The 21,462-nt window shown below is 46.5% G+C and overlaps 1 protein-coding gene across 2 annotated transcripts in view; it reads left to right on the top strand.

The window, feature by feature from the left end:
- LOC130529510 (protein bicaudal D homolog 2-like) overlaps positions 1–19,475 on the top strand; it is a 29,362-nt gene extending 9,887 nt beyond the window's left edge. Inside the window, exons 2-11 of one of the 2 annotated variants that reach the window (XM_057039816.1) lie at positions 1,799–2,011; positions 7,172–7,324; positions 7,719–7,933; positions 8,019–8,262; positions 9,143–9,400; positions 9,495–9,698; positions 9,782–10,330; positions 10,827–10,978; positions 14,280–14,511; positions 17,351–19,475. In XM_057039816.1, the coding sequence (XP_056895796.1) occupies positions 1,799–2,011; positions 7,172–7,324; positions 7,719–7,933; positions 8,019–8,262; positions 9,143–9,400; positions 9,495–9,698; positions 9,782–10,330; positions 10,827–10,978; positions 14,280–14,511; positions 17,351–17,362 (2,232 nt within the window). In that variant the 3' untranslated portion in view covers positions 17,363–19,475. Of the gene's footprint in view, positions 1–1,798; positions 2,012–7,171; positions 7,325–7,718; positions 7,934–8,018; positions 8,263–9,142; positions 9,401–9,494; positions 9,699–9,781; positions 10,331–10,826; positions 10,979–14,279 lie in introns of both variants that reach the window. The other variant, XM_057039815.1, reaches the window with a different exon arrangement.
- The last annotated feature ends 1,987 nt before the right edge of the window (positions 19,476–21,462 follow it).

The raw sequence follows: 21,462 nt of genomic DNA, 5'->3' as shown, positions 1-21,462 counted from the left end.
TAACCCTGTAATCAGTGTCCGTTTCCTCTAAAAGCTGTTCCTCTTCAGGACAATGCTATAATTACACCGTACACAAACGCACACTCTGCTAAGCAACACTGGTTTTGCTGAAACCTGAAGCGTTTGGAGGTTGATTTTAATTACCTATAGTGTAAAACAGAATGCTTTTAGATTGATCTCAGTATACTAATGTACATTTTATTCACTTTAGTGTAAAAAGTCTACCGTTTTCAGAGTGCTAATACTCAGAAAAGAGCTTGTGATCAGTCATGTGATTTATTTTTTTATTTTTCACATTATTTTACTTTGAGCTGTGCACAGCAATCTGAGACAAAACGACAAACCCAGCAGACTGGCTAATCTGACCTCATCCTATAATTTTTTCCATATGTGGAATTATACTTTTGGGATAAATCATGTAGTGTCACACCATAAGCCAACAAAAATCCAGTTTTCATAGCGGAATGATTAAGAATACGCCTTTGATTAGCCTGATTTGCGATAAATAATCCATGTGGACATGTGTAATATAAAAAAATAAAGAATACAGCATATGGCAACCTAAAGATGAATTATGAATTGGGTGCGAAGCCCATAATCCCTTGCTTTAGTTGCATGTATCATTATATTTTTGGATCTTGCATCTGCTTTGGGGTCTCTTTTATGTAACATATCAATTATAAACTGTATTTCGGAGTAAAGTGCTGTAGGTTGACTTTTGGAGTCATACAACACTAATTTGCTCGTGTCCGTTAATGCTACCTCCCGGTTTGGAGCGCGATTTTTCCTGGAATGTGACAGATATTCTCAGTGGTCTCCATGTGGCCCAGTGTCCAACACTTATGTGACCCATTAAACCAGTTTTATAGATTCTCATAAGTCCTGAATGTAGGCCAGTTTGACTAATACAAATTTCCAGATTTTCCTTACTCTGCAGGAATTACTGGGATTAATGCTATGCGGAGAAAATCCTGCCGCAGCTCATCACGTGCAGATGTGGGGGGTGGGGGGGGGGCGTGCACCACAGCCGCTCACCAGATCAGATTGTGCGCCTCAGGTGACTTCAGATTACCATCCGCACTCAAGCTGCAATCACTGGAGATGTGCACCAGGATTTCCATTCAATCGCTGGTGGTTATCAGAAATTAAAGACATAATCAGTGATTATTTCTAGAAAGGGAGAGTCGCCTAGCCCAAATCTGTGCTTCCCCGACAAATTAAGGCCAAATTTGAAGCAGGCCTGTTAATATCTCATGTTATTTCAGAGACTTGAGGCCAAACCTTCCATGGTTACTTAATCGTAATAAAGTTCCCCAACCCAGAGGTTCAAATCAAATATCTGCTGACCTTTGCCTGCTCTCTCTATGATCTCGTGAGGTATTAAGAGCATTAGCATACTGGCCTCTCATGATTTCAGGCCATTGCATTTGCTCTACTTTTCCTGTTTAGTTTCACTGCAGAACACGTGCAGAAGACGCCAACTGCCTGTCGGGGGGGGGGGGGGGGGGGCATGCTTTGGGGAATAACCAGGAAAGACGGGATGATGCCCAGATGGAGCCCAACTGATTATCTCCACGGGGCAGCAGCAGTATTTTGGGAGATTTTTGAAGCCTCAGCTAGAACAGTAGTAGACAATGATGTGAACCGAGATAATTCCCAATGCGAGTTTGCCATTTTCATTTTCAATTTCAAAGCAGCTGCTTAAATGAAGTACTACAACTTGTCCCTGAGGTTTGTAAGATCATCCAACATTCTTCAACTAACAGCACTATTTTGCTGTTTTTTTTGTATTTTCCAGGCCTTTGGACAGGCGTACACCAACCACAGGAAGGTGGCAGCGGATGGCGAGAGCCGCGAGGAGTCTCTGATCCAGGAGTCGGCCTGCAAGGAGGCCTATTACGAACAAAGGGTCCTGGAACTGCAGAACGACCTACGCCAGGCACGCAACCTCGTCTCCAATACGCAGTCTGAGAACGACCGACTGAACACCCTCTCCCAAGAGATGAAAGACGTAAGAGCGCTCTGTGCTACAAAGGTTTTAATGAATTACCGTAGTCATCTGGGTTTTCATATAGGATGTTTGTATTTCATTTTTGCTGTACCCTCAGTTGAGACGCTTTGTACAACATGTGTTCAGCCTATTAGAACATCTCTGGGGGATTGTTTATCATAGTGCATTTTATCTATTAGAAGCCGTAGAGTACAAAAAACATTCATTAATCCCACACATGATGAAGAAATCAGAATCCATCCACCCTGGACAAAGTCTGACCCGCTCACTCTTTACATTTACTTACCATCACAACTAATTAAGCTCATTAGGAAAGACAAGCATGCGGCTCAGTGCAGAGCGTGGGTTGTGTGTCTCTGCCACTGGCCATGCATGAAGCTGGGGATGATGGGATTTAAATTAACTAGCGAGCACTGCAGGTTGGGAATTCCAGAGAGCTTTGAAGAAAGTCAGAGAGACATGAAGGGATGAGAGGAGATGAATCATGTATAACGGCAGGGGAGAGGGAGAATGACTGGAATACTAAAGGTGGGGGTTGTATTAGCAATAGCTTGGGGGACCGTGCCTGTAAGATTGGGGAGGTATAGGTTTCTCACACTAGATCTATCGTCAGTTGGCCTTTAGATTCAGTCTAGCTTCAATCCTTAAATCGGCTTTTGTTCACCCATTTCTTCACGTTTTCCTAAAGCAACAATACTTACATCTCCCCACTGTTGCAGTTGTCAAACTCTGTGGCCCTGTTCTCTCCAGTCTATTCCCTGTGCAAACCTCTAGTTGTGTGGTTTTTAAACCACTTGGCCAAATCTATGCTGCAGTTGGATTGAACTCATTCCCTATTTTGCAGAACTAGTTGATAATTCCAGTGTAATTAGAAGGAAGGAGTTAAAAAGGGCCTCGCTGGGTCTGACTGGGTCTTCAGCTGCTGTGCTGTTTTTCGTGTCGCCACTGCTTGAGACAGATGTCTGAGATTAGTTTAAAAGAAAATGACATGTTGTCTTCCAGCATCTTAACTTCAAGCACGCTCCATCATAATTAGGTCAACTGCTCCTAAGCTCTAAACCTAGTCGGATGTTCTGCCTCCCCACAAAGTGAAGGCCCCTGTATGACAGACAGTATTAGATTATTCATGTATCATCTCTCTCACAGTACTGAAAGGTTATCTGGATGTACAGCGATGGTGTGGTGGAGTATTCACTGCTAGCCTGCCACTGGGCCTTTCTGCAGGTGCCTGTGCACATTATAAACATCCTGATGCAGCACTGCCAGCTCTAATTGGGTGTATAGAAGGGGTTAGAGTGTAAATCAGGAGGTAATGACACCCTCCAGCTGGTACTTTGGCGGGTGTGCGGGCACTAAGGCTGGCATTGTGACCTGGCTGCTGAAAGAGGCCATTGTCTCCTGGGTTTGAAATTAGCCCAAAAGCTCAGGCTTTCTTGAGTTTTTTTTTTTTTTCAGATTCAGGAGGGCCCTCTCCTCTCCTCTCCTCTCCTCCTCTCCTCTCCTCTCCTCTCCTCTCTCTCCTCTCCTCTCCTCTCCTCTCCTCTCCTCTCCTCACCCTCTCCTCTCCTCTCCTCTCTCTCTCCCTCTACCTCTACCTCTACCTCTCTCTCTCTCTACCTCTACCCAGCCAGCCATCAGCAGGAGGGTCCCCCTACATGAGCCTGGTCCTGCTCAAGGTTTCTCCCTGTTAAAGGGGAGTTTTTCCTTGCCACTGTTGCTTGTCTGGGGTTAGGACCTGGGATTCTGGAAAGCGCCGTGAAACAATTTTGATTGTAAAAGACGCTATATAAATAAAGATTGATTTGATTTGAATGAAGGAGGCCCAGAATATATTTGAGAAATGAGGAGGCTAATATTCATTGCAGCGCCATGTTAGATAATTCTGCTTTGCTGGGATGGTGTGACTGGTCACATTGAGTCAGGAGGGAAATTAAATGACGTAGATTCCTTATTGAACTGCAACTAAGATCTTTATGCTGGGAGCCTCCACGCCACCAACTGAAGGAAAGCATGCAAAACGCCAACAAATTGCAGTTTTCCTTGTGTGTTGTTCATAAATCGGCCCTACAGGGTTCCAGAGATCTGAAACGTCACCGAGAGAAAAACTGCTTTTGTCTGTATACACGATTCATTTCTTTCCAGTGCGTCAGCTGGATGCGTGCGTCCCATTTAAGCCTCACAGACGGCTCCTGTGCCAGCAACACAACTGTTGGCCCCAAGCGTAGACAAGACACAAGTCTAATCACTGCTACGGCACATTACAGTATTGAACCTCAACAAAGAGCATGAAACCCTGTTAAGAGCTTCAGTCTGATAGGCATGACTTCATTAAAGTCAGAGATAAACGCCTACAGTGACGCTGCCATAATCCTCCCTGAATGGGGATCTTTTTATGGCAGCATTTGTAATGAAATATCAAGAATAAAAAAGGATAGTACTGATGTAGTAAAGAGGTCTGTTAGCTGTTTCCTGTTATCATCCACCTACCATCACCGATCATCCCACTCCATCGCCGTGGTGACCGTAGATTACCTTCTGTATTCTGCTGGTTATCTGCTGAAGGCTACGTTTGGTGAGTCAAGTCAGCACCACCCATCGTGGCGACCTGGAATTTATCCAAGTTCTTCTGGGTTATCTGAACATGCCTCCCAAACAATCTCCCAAACTCAACCCTATCTATCAAGCTGCATGTCTCCCAGTTCTATTTTTAGCCGTGAGGAGGCGAGTCCTGTGGTATTGAACCCAGCCGATGTTTAGGCTTTGGCGTCAGAGGTCCGTGTCTCGCAGGAACAGTCAGATTTTCCGCACCCATTTGATCGTCCCTGAAAACACTCATTCACTTAGTTTAATGGATGCAAATGCTTTTTTTGTGCCCAGGACTACACTCTCATCCCGTTGACCCCAGAATCACTCATTCACTATTAAGTGCACGCTGGCACACTTTACCAGAGTGGGAGAAGAGTGCTCAGCCGTGCACCCGCAAGGCTCTTCTGCATTTTTTTTCCTAAATTTCTCAGTGAAAAGTGTGACCTTGACACTGTTTCCTCTTCTTGATGGTGTCGGGGCAGACTGAATGGAGTGACAGTGGCTTGCAGCGAAAGGAGGATAAAAGCAGATACACTTTCAAGCACAATATGGTCTGACAGTAGCTATGGGCTCTTGGGTTTCATTATTCCTTAGCTCTGTCTAAATCAATATCACAGGGGTCAGGCTGTGCTGCATCTTTAATTCCTTCCTCATCTCACTGGAGTTTAAACCTGGGGTGGCTCATGCTTGTTCCTGTCTGCTCCAAATCAGGGTTCCACAACCTTTAGAATCTAAAGTTTAGATGCTAAGACTAAAAACTGGACTAAAAACAATGGACCCAAAGGCTGGTATGAAAGAGAAATCCAACTGTAACTGATACATGACCTTTAAAAGCACCGCACACTAGGAGCTGTGATATTTCAGAAAATAAGAGCTGTAATGGTGTTGATCTTGCTAAATGGAGGTCAGTGTTGTTAGAAAGAGAGGCAAGAGAAGAGAGATTTAACACTGTATTGCCAACCAGTGACTCTCGAACCATTTGTGGACTCTTCTGCATTTTGCAATATTAGAGAGGAAAAGCAACCCAGTGCAAATGCACTTTGGTGAAGTAAATCATGACATTGGCAGAGGGTGACATTAAGGTCATCAGAGAGGGGGGAACACATGTAATAGCAGTATGTATCTCTATGTTTTTGTGCCATCTGGGAGGCTGGAAAGCACTTTATAGAGCTAATAAATACAGATTTTATAAAGGTCCACACTGGTTAAAGCTTAAAACGCATCCCAACACCTAACAAAATTTTGTAGAATTTCTTCAGTTTTCCTCAGTCTGTAGGCCACCTACTGTGGAAGTCTGTTGTTTTTTGTTTTAACTGCAACACATTTTAGAGGAAGTTGAGACATATGTCTACGTGTGGGTGTATCCAAGCAGCTGTCATGTGTAGTCATTGGGGGGGGGGGGGTCATCGGTCACCCACAGCCCAGGGTTTCAACAACACACAGTTCTCAGGAGAGAATCCTGCTCCTTCATCTAATTGTCATTCAGTCCAGACCAGCAGTGACTCACATGGCCAAACCCCGATGAGTTCACTTAAAACACCTCATCCAGCAGCAAGGCAGGGGACCCCCCCCCCCCACCAATGTCGGAGGTCAGCACCCTGCAATGAGACCTAATCAGACTGGAGGAGGTCCTCAATCACGTTCTCTGGTGGCCTATATTCAGTGGGATCATAGAGAGTTGACCCTCTAGCAGAGACTCATAACTCATAACCTGAAAACCAGCTGGCACAGCTTTGAGCTATAAACAAGGGATTACTCCTGCAGTGTATCTACACTAATCTTGTTTTTTCTTCACTTTGGATCCTTTTCAGATGTCAACATCATGCTACAGACTTAGAGATGGAACTGAACTTTAGGTAGACTGTGATACTACTTTGATGCAAGGACAACAGAGAGGTTGCTAAATTCACCTGCTCTTTTAGAATTTAATGCTGCTCACAGTGTTTGCTTTACAGTATTCCTCCATGATGCCCACGCACGCCTTTTGTCTTTTTTTTATAAAGAGCAAGGTCGATCCATCTTCAGGGAGTATCCCCTTACTCATTGCTTTTATCTCATCCTCTAATAGCCATCGGCTGAAATGTTGCCTGTTGTGTTGCTGGGCTTTTGTGCTCGGTCTGAACCAGACAGTGAGGGTAGAAGGGCACTTACAAGCCCTAAAGCCGGAGCTGTAAACAGGGCAGGTATGTGACAGGTGGCTCTGCCCAACCAGGCCGATGGGATCCATCTGGCTCTTAGTTTAGTCTGTGCGTGCAATTTGGGGCAAGGTTGATTCTTATGCTTCCCTGGACTTTAAAAATTTAATAAACCTTTTTCCTGGACGGCAGCAGAAAAGTTTGTGTAGTTGTTGTGTATTTAGAATCACTTCATCCGGTTTGATTTCTTTACTGGCCACAGCCACTTTAACATGAATGATGAGTCTGACCAGATGGGAATCCTTACTTAGCAAGTCTTAAAGTGTAATAGAGGAAATGTGACAGGAACAGTTAGAGTAACGCCTCCCTTCTCACCCACACCTTGTCAAATAGCATTGAAGTACTGATGTGCGATACCTCTGACCTTTGACACCCACAGCACAGCCAGATGGTGGAGCTCCAAAGGAACCAACTGCGTGATGACATTAAGGAGTACAAGTTACTGGAGGCCCGTCTGCTGCAGGATTACACCGAGCTGGAGGAGGAGAACATCTCACTGCAGAAGCAGGTCTCCGTGCTCAAACAGAGCCAGGTGAGGATGGAAGCGGGATACACAACTGATGAGGTTGTGGTACCGAAAATAGGCCTGTCTTGAAGGATTCGGCCTGGCTCATATTTATTCATCATGCATTCATCTCGTTTCTTTTATTGCTACTATATTCACTTGATGTCAGATGCAAATGAGTGATGATGTCCTGTATTCACACACTACACTTGACGGAAGCATCTGTCCATTCTAACATCTGAGAACAAAAGGAATTCCCAAATCCAATTACTCTGAACCTAATTGAAAATGACAAAGAATCAATGTATCTTTGACTACCATTTTTTCGACTGCTTTGGGGAGCATAAATTCCATCCAAGCTGCATCTTCTGGCTTTTTTTCCCTCCTTAAATCAAAACATCCCCTTTTCCCCATTTCCCAGGTGGAGTTTGAGGGTTTGAAACACGAGATCCGTCGGTTGGAGGAGGACACCCAGTTCCTCAACAGCCAGTTGGAGGACGCCATCCGCCTGAAAGAGATCGCCGAGCGTCAGCTGGGTGAGGCCCTGGAGACCATCAAGACCGAGCGCGAGCTGAAGGCTTCCTTGAGGAAAGAGCTGTCCCACTACATGAACATCGGAGACACTCTGTATAACAGGTTGGGAAAAAAATATGATGAGCTTCTCATTGTGAAGAAGTCACAATGATTTCATTGTTAAACAAAATATCCTCTTCTCTCTCAGCCCACTTAGCATTTCTCTGGACGGTCTAAAGTTCAGTGAGGACACCGCCACCGAGCCCAACAATGACGAGGCTCTCCACGGATATGACAACGACTTCACAAAACTGGCCAACGCCATCAATTATGACAACTGCGTCTCCACACCCAATAAGGAGCTGTTCCATCCGGCGCCGAGTCTCGTAGATGACCTGCTGAGCGAGCTCAACATCTCAGAAATCCAGAAGCTCAAACAGCAGCTGATGCAGGTTCGTTCTTCTTTAGTGAAAACACAGTTGCAAACCTTGAAAACATGGAGAGCTCAACATTTACACCTGACCAGAAGAGCGTTTTCACTTCTTCCTGCACTAACTGCAGCAGTGGTTGAGCTCATCGGTGCTGCGTTCTGTGCAGAGGAGAGATTCAGCAGAAAGCTGGGTTAAAATGGCTGAACCTCACTGATTGACTGATCCTTATTTTCTCATTTAAGTCTGATTGGTCACATCTCAGGGATACTGTGCTGCTGCAGGGGATCTAAATCCCCTCCCAAAAAGCTAATCCAGGGAGATGCACACACACACCCTTCAGGCTCTGATGGGTTGTGAGGCAGCGGGTGGTGGCACCAGGAGACCACCATCTGTTTGTTCATCACCCCTTGAAACCCCCAGCCACAATTAATGTGGCGCCATGGTAACCAGGAAGTACGGGAACCTGTGGATAGTAATTGTTCTGAGGTTTATGAGATTATTTTTTCCCCCCTTCGTCAAATGTCAACACAATTGCTGGATTATTGTGTGCGCTACAGAGACCCCCGCTTGGGTTCTTAACCTGAATTGTGGTAAATCTGCTGGACATTCCACACATTGACATTGCAGATCCAGTCACGCGCAGTCATGCTCAGGAGTTTGTGTGAAAGATGAGCCACTCTGGGTCTCTGCCAATGCTGAGTTGAAGCTAGACCAGCAAATTGTCAAGGTCAGCCTGACTTTGCTTCTGAGCAATGAGCCTCTCCAGCTCTGGCAACAGGACATAGACGATGGATGGAGTTACAGTACCAGATGTTGTCTGAGATATCTGGAAATGCATCGCACACAAAAGGATAATGAGCAGTAGTTTTACTGTTTTCTGGGTCTCTGCCTCTTCTGTCAGATGGAGCGGGAGAAGGTCAACCTGCTGACAACCCTTCAGGACTCCCAGAAGCAGCTCGAGCAGGCCAACGGTGCTCTGTCAGAACATCAGGACAAGGTCAACCGTCTCACAGAGAACCTCAACGCTATCCGTAAGCTTCAGGCCAGCAAGGAACGCCAGTCTGCCCTGGACAACGAGAAGGAACGTGACAGCCATGAAGATGGAGATTACTACGAGGTTGACATCAATGGGCCAGAGATTCTGGAATGCAAGTACAAGGTACCTGTCCTCCTCCATTGTTTTGGAAAAGAAACAGTTTTTAAAATCTAGAAGGGGGAATTCTCTCCTCATCGCTGCTGTTCTTCTTTACTAGGTTGCTGTGTCGGAGGCTGGAGAGCTGAAGGAGGAGCTGAAGACGCTCAAGGCAGAATACCAAACCTGTCAATCACGTTATGAAGATGATCGTGCCCGTCTAGAGAGTGATGTCACAACCCTAGGAGAGAAGCTGGCGTCTCTGGAGAAGACCAGTCACATGGACAGGGAAGAAAAGAACAAACTAGAGACAGAGTTGCGCAAGGTTAGGAGTTACGCATTATATTGCAGAAGTGGTTTCTTTTATCCTTTGTATGAGGACTTTAACGTGATTACTCCCTCCTTCAGCTGAGGGATGTGGCCGGTGAGTCCCAGGGCAGCCTCAGTGTGGCCCAGGATGAGCTGGTGACTTTCAGCGAGGAGCTGGCGACCCTCTACAACCACGTCTGCATGTGCAACAACGAGACACCCAACCGCATCATGCTTGATTTTTACAAAGAGGGTAAGGGAGTTCGGAGCAGTCCAGAGGGCCGTGGCCGGCGCTCTCCCATTTTGCTCACCAAGGGCCTGTTCCCCGAGCCTGGCAAGACCGATCTAAGTGACAGAGCACCTTCACCAGTTTCCTCTCTGCCGTCTCCCGTGTCTGATCATCGCCGCGAGCCCATGAACATCTACAACCTGGTCGCCATCATCCGAGATCAAATCAAGCACCTGCAGCTGGCCGTGGACCGCACCACGGAGCTGTCGCGCCAGAGGGTGGCCTCCCTGGAGTTCGGTACCGTCGCCGACAAGGACAAAGAAGCCTGCATGGAGGAGATCCTGAAACTCAAATCCCTGCTCAGCACTAAGAGGGAACAGATCGCGACCCTGAGGACCGTCCTGAAGGCCAACAAGCAGGTTGGTGGGCCATCTTTTCTGTGTCTCCTAGACGCACGGCAAATGTCAAATAACTGGGTACGGCTGCCACAACATTTGTCAGAAGAAACAGCAGGAATGGGAGGTCGAGCTATTTCAGGTCTGTTCAGCTGTTGCAGCAAATGTGCTGTAGATGAGATCTGTAGACCTGCGGGTGGAGACAGCGGCCCTACGATGCCAGCTGCCCTGTGTGGGTGGTGATGATGAGAGAAGATAAAGATGTTTCAGACTGTGTTTACGGTTGCTCGGCTAACCCTTTCAACGATGGATGCGATTCTCTCACGAACACAAAAGTCCATAAATCACATACATTGAAAAAAGAAACGGCTGCATCCGGAATCTGGATCCTTTCTGATCTGGATTCTAGAGCAGTTAAAGGCTACAACTGTTGACCTGGGCCACATCCTCAGATGAGGAAATACCCCCCGTTGCCTTCCGCCCCCTCTCTTATCCTTGTATTCCTCTCTTCTGCCCTCAGACAGCTGAAGTTGCTCTGGCCAATCTGAAGAGTAAGTACGAGAACGAAAAAGCCATGGTAACCGAGACCATGATGAAACTGAGGAATGAGCTCAAAGCCCTGAAGGAAGACGCTGCCACGTTCTCCTCTCTGCGAGCCATGTTTGCCACCCGGTAAGAAACCACCCCTTCAATATATATCCTGAAAAATAATGTCACCAGGTAATCTTAAAATGGGATTATGGAATTATAAACCATGCTCAGCCGATATTGTTACGGTTGTAGCGTATTATTGTTGCTGCAGCATAAAGAGGATTGATTGGGAGAATCACAATTAGAAAAGGATCCTCACATTGAAACGCACAGAAGGTATCTAATCTGGATGTCATGTAAATATGTCACCTAATGGCGTGTGTGTGGGGATCTGTGTGTGTGTGGGGGGGTTATGATGCGTAGACACACTTGCTAATCTTTTCTGATTCCAAAGAGAAGCCGGTCAGAGGTTCTGTTCATAATCCCATCTCATCTTAGTCTGGATTACACATTGGTCGGTGAACACGTAGTAGCCATAATGTTTGTATGCCTGTTGGTTCTGTACTGTAGGTGATGCTAAGCATATCTTAATGTTTCATTTCCTCTTCACTGACTGAGCCTCCTAAAGTCAATAATGCAGACGTATTTCATGGGGGGGGATGGTGCACTGCAGAGCCAGATGGCCAAAGATTGGAGGTGCTGAACAGGTTCCACCAGCAAACCGGAGCCATAAAAGTCTTGTTTTTTTAAAAAAACAGCAGTGAGACCAACAGATTCTGAAGTAGTGTTGTGAATCTTCTCCTGGTGGTTGCCGAGATGTGTTGATGAGGAAGGAAACTTCGCAGACACCGACTTGGTTATCAAAGATGTTTATTGAGAGAACAGTCAGGTACAATCGAACACTTGCAGTTTGTCCGAGGGAGGTCTCGAGGTCCCGATGGTGAAGAACTCCGGGGTGTCTACCTCGATACCTCCTTCTTATAGAGTAGAGTAAACACATTCTTTTCTGATGACCTCACACTATACCGTTTGGTCAACCCAATGGTCTGGTGTTCAGTTATGACCAAAAAAGGTAATACTTGAAGATGTTTCATGATATACATCCTCCTAGTGAGAGGTACCAGGGGCCCACAGGCTCCAGGTATCTTTTAGCAGCTCCTATTACCTAAAGGAAGAAGACACCGGACACACATGTGGAGGATGTCCTGATATTGTGCTTAGGTTGGCAGTTAAACACATTACGGCCTTACAGACGTAAAGCCTGCATAGAACAGGTCAGATACTCAGTAGTATCTGATGTTTTAACAGCACAACAGCTTCTTGTTTACTGCGTGTGTTCCCCACCCGGGGTCAGAGCGCCCCCCCTGACGACGGCTCTGCCGCTGCTGCAGCAGCATGATTTACATTCTGCTTATGGCATTCAGTATTGGTATGCTAATTCACATCTATAGGGTACACAGTCGGATTGGGACCCTCTTTGAGAAGCTGAGGGACTCCCTCAGAAAGTTTTCCCACACTCCCCTGCTTTGTATCCGCCCTTCAACCACCACCCCCCACAAGCCCCCTTCCATCCTTCCTCACCACCAAATACTGAGTTCTCTAATCAACTAGAAAAGAAAGAGAGGAAGAGGGGAGAAGAATTAAAGCCCACTACAGCAGCGATTTGAGAGTCGCTGAGAGGTTTTATTTGTAGGAAAGAGCAGAGATTCTCTAAAGATGGATGTGAAACTGAAAGTTCTTTGTATCATCTTGTGCCGCTAAAGCTCACTTGAGATTTACCTCTTTGTCCCTGTGAGCAGGTTATTAGAGGCAGATCTCTGGATGCTTTTCACGCGCCCGTGTCTGCTTGTCTGTGCTCCGGCAGCAGTCTGGTGTCATGTTCTCGCCGGGCTCCGGCCTCCAGCATTCCTGAGTCGTGTCTCAACACACTCTCAGCCCTCTCAGAATTTTAGCCTCCTGAATCCAGAAGGAATCCCCCTGTTAACAACAAGCCCGTCTAAATTCACTCCCCGTTCTTTTTCTTTCTTTTTCTCTGTTTATTTGCCCCTGTGGGCCCCCTCCCAGCAATGACCCCGGACCCACTGTGACGCAGCTGCAGCTGATGTGGAGAAAACATGTTTTAATGAAAGATTCCTAATGTGACCACACGTGATAGACTTTCCCGTGAAGAGTGAAGCCAAGTACGGATAAAATTCTTGTTTCTCAAAAATGTAAACATCAAAATTCAGACTGCCTCCCACCCATGAGCAGCCCCCCCCCCTTATTGTGCAAAACACCCCACCAGAAGGGCAGAAAGGCTCCTATTGTGTCCCTGCCGTCCTCAGAATAGACTCCTCCGCTTTTTCCCGGGAAAAATGCACACCCTCTCGGCCCTCTATGCAAAAGAGTCTGAACTGACTGAAGGTGCAACAGCACCCCCCCACCCCTCAGCCCCCCTCAATTCACAGTGGGTTAAATGAAGCAGCACTGATCTTTGTTGTCTGGGTGTGTGTCCCGCTGGGAATCAAACGGTGTCCACAGGAGGGGAGGGTGTGGATTATGTATGAGGTGTGGTCCCGCAGGACCAGGGTTCACGTGGCCCCCAGATACATGCACGCTGAACATCTTCTCTCAAGACACTGAGGAAATTAGAAAATGAAGGGTTTTGCATTTTTAAAGTGTATCCTAGCAGTTTTTATTCACACCGTACCATCTTGCCCTGTAAACTGATTCCAACCCAGTCTCTCCTGTAGGATCTCAGGGAGGTTGAGTGACGTTTGATGTCCCACTGGAACAATTGTGCCACAAAGCAAATTGTGTCTGAAAGCGAGAAAGAAGCATCAAAGGGGGAAAAAGGCTTAAGATTCAAGAGCTCAGAGAGAATATTGATCGAGAGAGGAAGATGATAGGGAATCTGAAAAAGAAAGCATGCTCTCAGTCAGACTGTGATCTGAATAGCAACAGCTCAGACAGCAAATGCTATTATCTTGCATCCTTTACATCTTTCCTCCTCCTCTAGTTCCTCTCCTCAGCCACTTTCTCAGGTGACACGAAAACCATCTTCTTAGCCGCCCCCAGGCTAATGCCGTCACCGTCCGTGTCTGTGATCCATTCTTAACCTGTGCACATATGCCCCTCGTGTTATTCAGGATGGAAGTCGATCTCAGAAGCCGCCTTGGTGCTGGAAGGTTCTCGCCAGTAACATTAGAAACAAATAAAAAACAACAAAATAAACGTCAAATATCCAAAATTCAGGATTTGCTTTAATGTGCCCTTGTACCCAAAACATGGCCGCGAAGGCTGTGGACAAAATCTTTATTTGATAAATAAATGGCTGATGAATTAGTGCCCTGATGAGGAGCTCTAGCAGGTCTATACAGTCTTTGAGGCAGTGGCGCCATCTAGTGGCAATAAATGACTTCGACCCCATTTCACCGGTGTCTTTTTTCCTCTCTTCCTGCAGTTGTGACGAGTACGTCACTCAGCTGGAAGAGATGCAGCGGCAGCTGGCTGCGGCAGAGGACGAGAAGAAGACCCTCAACTCTCTGCTGCGAATGGCCATCCAGCAGAAGCTGGCTCTCACGCAGCGGCTGGAAGACCTCGAGTTCGACCACGAGCAGGTACGCCGGGGAGGCAACTCCGGCCGCTCCAAGGCGCGCAGCAAGGCCCCCACCGGCACCTCCAACGGCTCGCATGTAAGTCAGAGTCTCACCTGCTCTGGCTCTGGCCGTCCGGAGCCCAACAATGCCCTGCCCAACGGCATTGTGGGAGGTCCCACTGTCTTCTGCAGTGAGAAGTACAAGATCTACTGCGACTGAGAAGACCGTGTGAGGGACTGCTGTGTACAGACGGGAGGGGGGGTCTCTGGGCGAGACCCTCCCTGCATTAGTGTTAAAGAGCCCCACTTTGCTCGCTTTGCTCCCTGGCCAGCCTGCGCTCCTCCAGGGTCTGCCGTGTGACTAACCAACCGCTCTCGTGTGTGCTAGCGTAAACGCTTAGGGGAACGCAATACATGTACGTCGTGCACTAGGCGTCTGGACTGTAGTAGACATTTATGGCATGCAGGTTGTAGGGCCCCGGTTATATTGGGGGTTTTGTGGATCTTCTGAGGTGTCTATTCTTTCCACTGTCACAGTGCTGTGCATACAATGTCAACGGTGGCGGTTTTGTGCTCGTCCATTCGCCCCCTGAGTGTTTTGCCTGGTAACAGTAACACATCGTTGTGGTGGGTTTGTAAAGAGGGCGTCCATCGAGACTCGATGACGTCCTCCCCTCTTCGGCATCGGTGCTCCTTTAAGAAAAGCCTCCTCCTCTCCTGGTGCCCCCAGGATTGACCAGCAGCCCACTGTGTAATCAGGTAACTCTAAAATATGCAATCTCCTGGCTGTTTGCCGGGGGGCCACACTCTGAATCTACAGAAATCCCAAAAATAAACTCCAAAGTGGTTCGGCTGCCTGTTGACCGTTGGAATTTCCGGGGCAGAAAAGGAGCACCTGCGGCCACAATCTTCTTCCATCAGGATCAGTTCGAAGCTGTGATGCTAGCACACCAACACTAAAGAGTGGGTAGATTTGCATGGCTTTGCAGCTGAAGATGCTTATCAATTTTTATTTTATTTTTTAAAAACTACTGTTTCCTGTTGTCGGGCGTGTTGGTACAAGACAAACGCGTGTGTTACGGGGCTTTACGCTGCAACACTGGCAGTTTATGTGGTGTTCAGTGAAGTACAGGAGGGCTATTCCATGTGACCCCATGTTCCAAAGGATTCTTTCAGAGCCATAAATTAGAAGAGAGGAAGGTCTGACAAATCAGTTTTCATACCCAATTGAAGTGCACTTCAACATAGGTGCCTCAGGTTCCTACTTCTGCTAAAATGGATACGATTATTGTGGAGCGATACAATGTAAACGTTTTTTTTAATAGGAAGCAAATCGTAGAAGAGCACAATTCACAAAGGCATCCACGTGTGGATGAAGAATCCGCAACCCCACCGTCCGCTCGGCAAAAGTGCCTGTCGAACCAAACACACGATATCTTTATCTTTACCTGCTGGTCTACAGCCCTGTCCTGTCTCTACTTGATGTGTCGCTCTTCTCCTCCCTCTCCTCCGCTTCATCCCTTCGTCGCCTCTCTCAGAGAGATTTGCCGCCGAATGCTCATGATGCCTGTTATCTTTGTCCTGTTGCCCCGTCGCCATAACGACCTTCTCTCTTTTAGATTGTCAGCCGCTTGCTCCCCCATCACCGCCGGTCTCCCTTTAACTAGAATGAGGAATTGTGGGGGGAAAAATGTTGGTCAGGTAATGTTCTTTTTACGTATGTTGTGCTTGCCTGTGCGTGCTTATGGGAGTCCAAATGAAGGGCCCTCGTCTTTACGTTTTTAACCTTTGCAAATGGATGAATATTCATTTATTCTGCTTTTGACGTGTTGGGGGGTAGAAAAAAAAGCAATGTACTCTTTTAGTAAACACGTTAGCTTTAGCCCCTTGTGAGCTAGCGTTACGCAGATAGAAAAAGATAAGTGGGGCTTGTGTTTATTAAGTCCGTGTATCGCTCGTGGATTGTAGACACTCTAGTTTTATGACGCTTAAAGCAGGGTTGATGCGAGGAAACCCTGCAAGGGTGATCAAAAAGCTCTAATCTTACTCCTAACGCGGCAGGTTGTAATCTTGCAGGATCCGACCGCAGTATTTCTTCCTCTTTTAACTCAAAAGAGGAAGCTTGAATCTTTTTTCGTACGATGAACCAGTCAGCCCTGCTTGAGTGTGCATCCATAAGACACAGCACAAAGCATGGTGGCCAGGATATTATATTTATTAGAGGGGGGGAACCAACCCTCATTGGAGGGATTTGCTTAACTTTCTAGTGTGATACGTTCAGTTTCCCTCACGTTTGCACCGCCTGGGGAAGCACTTTTGGCCGCTCAGGAGGGATAACTGCTCTAATTTTATAAAGCGGCTCCTGAGAGAGGAGTCCAGAACAAAAACCAGCTGTTTCCAGGAGTCCTGGAGAAACTTTGGAGGGTAAAAAAGTGAGAAGACCTTTTTTCTCTCAGATTAGCCTAGCGTCCCCTGAGCACGTCGGTGCAGTTGGAGACTAAGGGTGTGACGAGCACCGCCTCCCTCCCTCTAGATTACTGAATTCATGGCTCATCAGGTGTCCTAACCGCACACCACCTGAGAAGCTCCTCCTACCTCTGCTTGCAGGCTCCTCCCACTCCACCTTTGAGTTGGATTATTACAACACATGACTCATGTAGAACCAATAATATGCCTGCACGTCAACTCCATAACTCATTAATCACACACTTGCATGACCCATGAGGTGCCCCCGCTCCTGGTGACGGGATCTTTCTCCTCGGATTTCACGGTACATGTGAGTTATTGGCTTCCTGACGCGGCAACGGGCCCGTTTCGATGCTCCTAACATGGCTTCTGTCGCCTCCACTAACAAACTTCCCGTGTTTGAGTGACCCAACTGCCAGTTGACACGAACTCTGACCAATTTTTTTGTTTGTTTCCCTTCGTTCTTGCAGTCATTACTGTAGCCGTGCACGGACGGCGACGCACCGGCGCAGGCTCCTTTCTCACTGCTGATTCTTTTTCCTTTTTTTTAAACCAAAAAAAAGCAGAATTTTTGATCAGAATTGGACAGATTTTGCCACTGATGGAAGTTAATTTCTCACAGGTCCGATTGAAATTCAGAGCTCAGCGATTGGTACCAGAACCAGAGGCGATGAGGTTTCTGGGTGTTATTACAAGTTTATTATTCCTGATTTACATATATATTTCATTTTTAAGTTTATTGTTTTTGTTAATCTGTGCACTTTCATTATATAGATCTATAACTATTATTAACCTCTAGGAAAGCGTAGTAGTATTATGGTTTGTGAGTTCTTCAGTATAAGTTCTAGACTATAGGATAATATGCATCTTAACATCTGAACTTAAAAAAAAACACAAGCTATTTGCTCCTGTAAAGGCTCCACCAACGTACTATTACGGTTTAATCCTCAAGATTTTACTCATGAAATCATTTTAAAGTTGTTTTTGTTGCATCTGATGCTGTTGGTTTTCCTTCCTGTTTGTTCTGCTGCCACGTTCTTCACAAAAATCCAGGGTGATCCAATTCTGGGGTTTTTTCATGTATTTATTATTCCTAGGAATAGCTCGAAATAACAATGAAACTTGACGACGCTCCGATTCAAACAGGTAAGTTGTGTTTTGGGGGGGAAAGCCGCGATGCTTTCCCCGGCTTCTTACCGAGAGCGTTCAACTGAAACCGGATCACTGGCCTCCAGAATCCTCTGCAAAAGTGCGTTGATTAAAATTCCAAATTGGAATTGCTCCATTCTCTCTTTGTTTATCGTGCCAGATCCTGGTGCACCGTTTGGATCAGAAAGAATTGAGACTTGGGTGGAAGCGAGACACCGGCGTGGGCCGCGGCTCGGCCCCCATTTATTTCTTTTCATTGGTTTGGGTCTTCATTTCTGACCAGTAGTGCCTTCCATTGTTTCAAGGGAGAATTTTAGACTAGAGTTTTCTGTTTTTTCTGTTTTTTATAGGTGAGGAGTTTGGGTTCAAACTGTGAGCAGCAATAATTGCTAAGGGAACGCGTCCCCACATCTGCACGAGGGAACCGATAGTGTTGAAATTAGCTCGATTAAACTCAAATTGCTTTGAATTCTGCAGGTCGGTGATCCACCTAATAAAATCAGGGGTATTACGATAAGGTTTTTGTTCGTTTGTTTGTTCTTGTCAAACTTTGGGAACCAAAAGAAATCCCTTTGGCCTCCTGTTGTTGAACGAAACGCTCCGGGCGTCCGTGTGCGGGGGCCCATCTGTGGGGGGGGGCATCGACGTATCTATAGCGTTATTGGGTGGCGGTGATGTGATATCAATAGTATTGTTGAGGGGGAAGAACGCGCTCTCTGGGCGCGTTCTTTTCTTTCTTTTCGTTATCATGTTGGGGTTGTTTTTTTCTTTTCTTTCTTTTCTTTTTTTTTTTTTACTCTGGACTTTTTTTTACGTCGTTTTCCGAGCGCGGTGTTTTCAGGAAACAGAAAACAGGATTAGCATCAACAAGCTCGATCGGCGCCACTGCAGCCCAGGCTTGTTTGTTGAGGCATTAAAGTTACCAATATGGAAGCTAAAAAAGACAAAAGTGCAATTCAGATACTGTTTATCATTTTTAAAAAAGAAAAAAAAGGTTTTCTGTTTGCTGGAAGCGACAGCGTTGTGATAAGTTAAAAAAAAAAAAAGCTGTGCAAACTTTATATTGTCATATTGTGTTTCAGTATTGATCCATAACGAGAGTTTGATATCTTTATATGAAATAACGACTTCATCTGTATGTTGGTATTTATTTGAACTGTCATGCAGTACTGTAATCTCAACGATTATGTGCATTGATTAGTGGCATATTGATTACAGCTAATTGTCATATGCATGTTTCCCCAGTCATGGGACCTTTACACAGGACGGAAAACAAACGCGCAAAATTGTTTCAAAGTGTTTCAAAAAGATGTTTCGGATTAAAGAAGTTGCGTCCGACGTATTACTGCTGAACTGACCCTGCGGAAGCGTTCCGTTTGCTTTCTGGTGCCGAGGACGTCTGTGTAAAGGTGGTCATGCTGGCTAAAATAAAGAAATGTGACTGGACGTGCAGGAGTCTGCTGTGGTTATTCGGATGCTGAAGGGTTAACCGGGGAGGTGGCCGCTCTGCAGCCACGGCGTCTCCTCGGAACGTTAGCAGCTGGAAACCGGGAGCGGGGGAACTTCCCAGCTGTTCCAGGACTCGATCACATTTCACACAATCCCGCTCCCCCCACACCCTGTCCGGGACCTCTCTCCCTCTCTCCCTCTCTCTCTGCATCAGTCTGCGCACTCATCCCTCTCTTTTTGCGTTCTTTTCCCATCCCCTTTCCTTCCCTCCCCTCTTCCTGCCTTCTGGAGATACACCCTCACACTGAGCGGAGCCTGTTCCTCTTGACCTTTGCTGCTCCACCACTTCCTGTGCAGGCTCTGGAGGCCGGAGTTTGGCCTAATTAACGCCGTATTCTTCCTTTTTCTAAAAAACAATAATAAATAGAGGAAATAACTGCTCTTTTAGAAATTCAAAAACAAAGCGCCGAAGCTTCATATTCAAGCATTTACTCGATTTTCTTAGTTCCAGTTCAGATCTTCTGGATTTGTCATTAGGTTTTACACATTTTGTGCACATACTGGTGTGCATATTATTAACCTCTGGTCTAGATGATGTGCAATGGCACGGTATTAATGTGAGCCGGGGGGGGCAAGTCATTACACCAGAGCAACAGTAGAGCCTTTGTCAGTACCTGCCTCCTCTTACTGTACATTTCAAGACTTGAGTGGCAGGAGCCATATAGGTCAGTGGGCTTCATACCTTTGCACCAGTCCCACTCTACGAAGATGTTGAGGGTGGGCAAATCAGTCCTTGGAGGGCAGTTTTAAACTTTTTTTTTGTGTCCTACAACCCTTTCATTCAGGATCCCACCTCCCTCCGTTAAAGGGGAGTTTTTTCTTGCCACTATTGCTTGTTGGGGGTCAGGCCTTGGGATTCCGTAAAGCACTTAGAGATAATTTTGATTGTAACAGACGCAATAAAGACTGATTGATTGGTGAAAGGGATTTCTGCCTGGTAGGACACAAAACCCGGCTTGAATTCGCCCCTCGAGGACTGGATTTGGCAGATACCTGCGATAGAGGTTCACCCTGGTGCAATACCACACATCGCCACTTGATGTCGCACAGCTGATTAGATCTTCACATTTCAGTCGTGTGTGTGTGTGTGTGTGTGTGTGTGTGTGTGTGTGTGTGTGTGTGTGTGTGTGTACTAACAAAAGAGTCTTCTTCATGTTTACAAGCCCGGGCTGTCATGTGTTGAGTCCATGTGGAGCCTAAAGGAACAGGCGGCTGTGATCAGCTGATCTGGAGACAGCAGAGGCCTCACATGGACACATCCACACATCTACACTGTAAAAATAAAGCTTTGAAAAGCAACTATGCAGAAAACAGTCAATTACCATAACATGTGTACCTGCCCGAGTAGTAACATTCCTAAATTTTGCAGCTGTTTTTCTTAAAAGCGTGACCAGTGGTGTTTGTGTGTGTGTGTGATCTCAGCCTTGTGCTGCTTCAGAACATTCTTTAGTCCTGACTCTGGGTGCAGGGTCAGTGTCCTCCCATCTGACTCACTTGTTATCGCCCCGCTCCCGAAGAAACTGTGGTGTCTTCTCCAACATGCCAGGTTACGGCGGAACCATCATCAGCCAAATACAGTAGGTGTTGGGTCGAGCTTTAATTTGCACCCCTGAACAGAGGAATCGGGACTGACAGCTGAGTCTTGGGTGTGATCAGTCACATGATTGGAGTATTTGCACCATGGGGGGGGGGGGGGTTAGCACTCTGTATAGCTTATCTCACACCTTTCTGAGGTGAATTTCACACCTTTGCTGCTTGACACCCCCCATTATCCTTCATTCCATCCTTACCTCACCCCCGCTCCTCCATCCTTCCCTTTGTCCCATGAATGCTGCTCTCTGCTCTGTGGTTATTAGCACTGGATCCTCAGGGGAGGTGGGGGAGAGGACGTATCCCAGGGGGAATGTTTGCGTTCTGCTCTCTG

This window comes from Takifugu flavidus, chromosome 8, assembly GCF_003711565.1.
Source record: "Takifugu flavidus isolate HTHZ2018 chromosome 8, ASM371156v2, whole genome shotgun sequence".
Lineage (NCBI taxonomy): Eukaryota > Metazoa > Chordata > Actinopteri > Tetraodontiformes > Tetraodontidae > Takifugu > Takifugu flavidus.
This window is presented reverse-complemented; position numbering and strand designations above follow the sequence as displayed.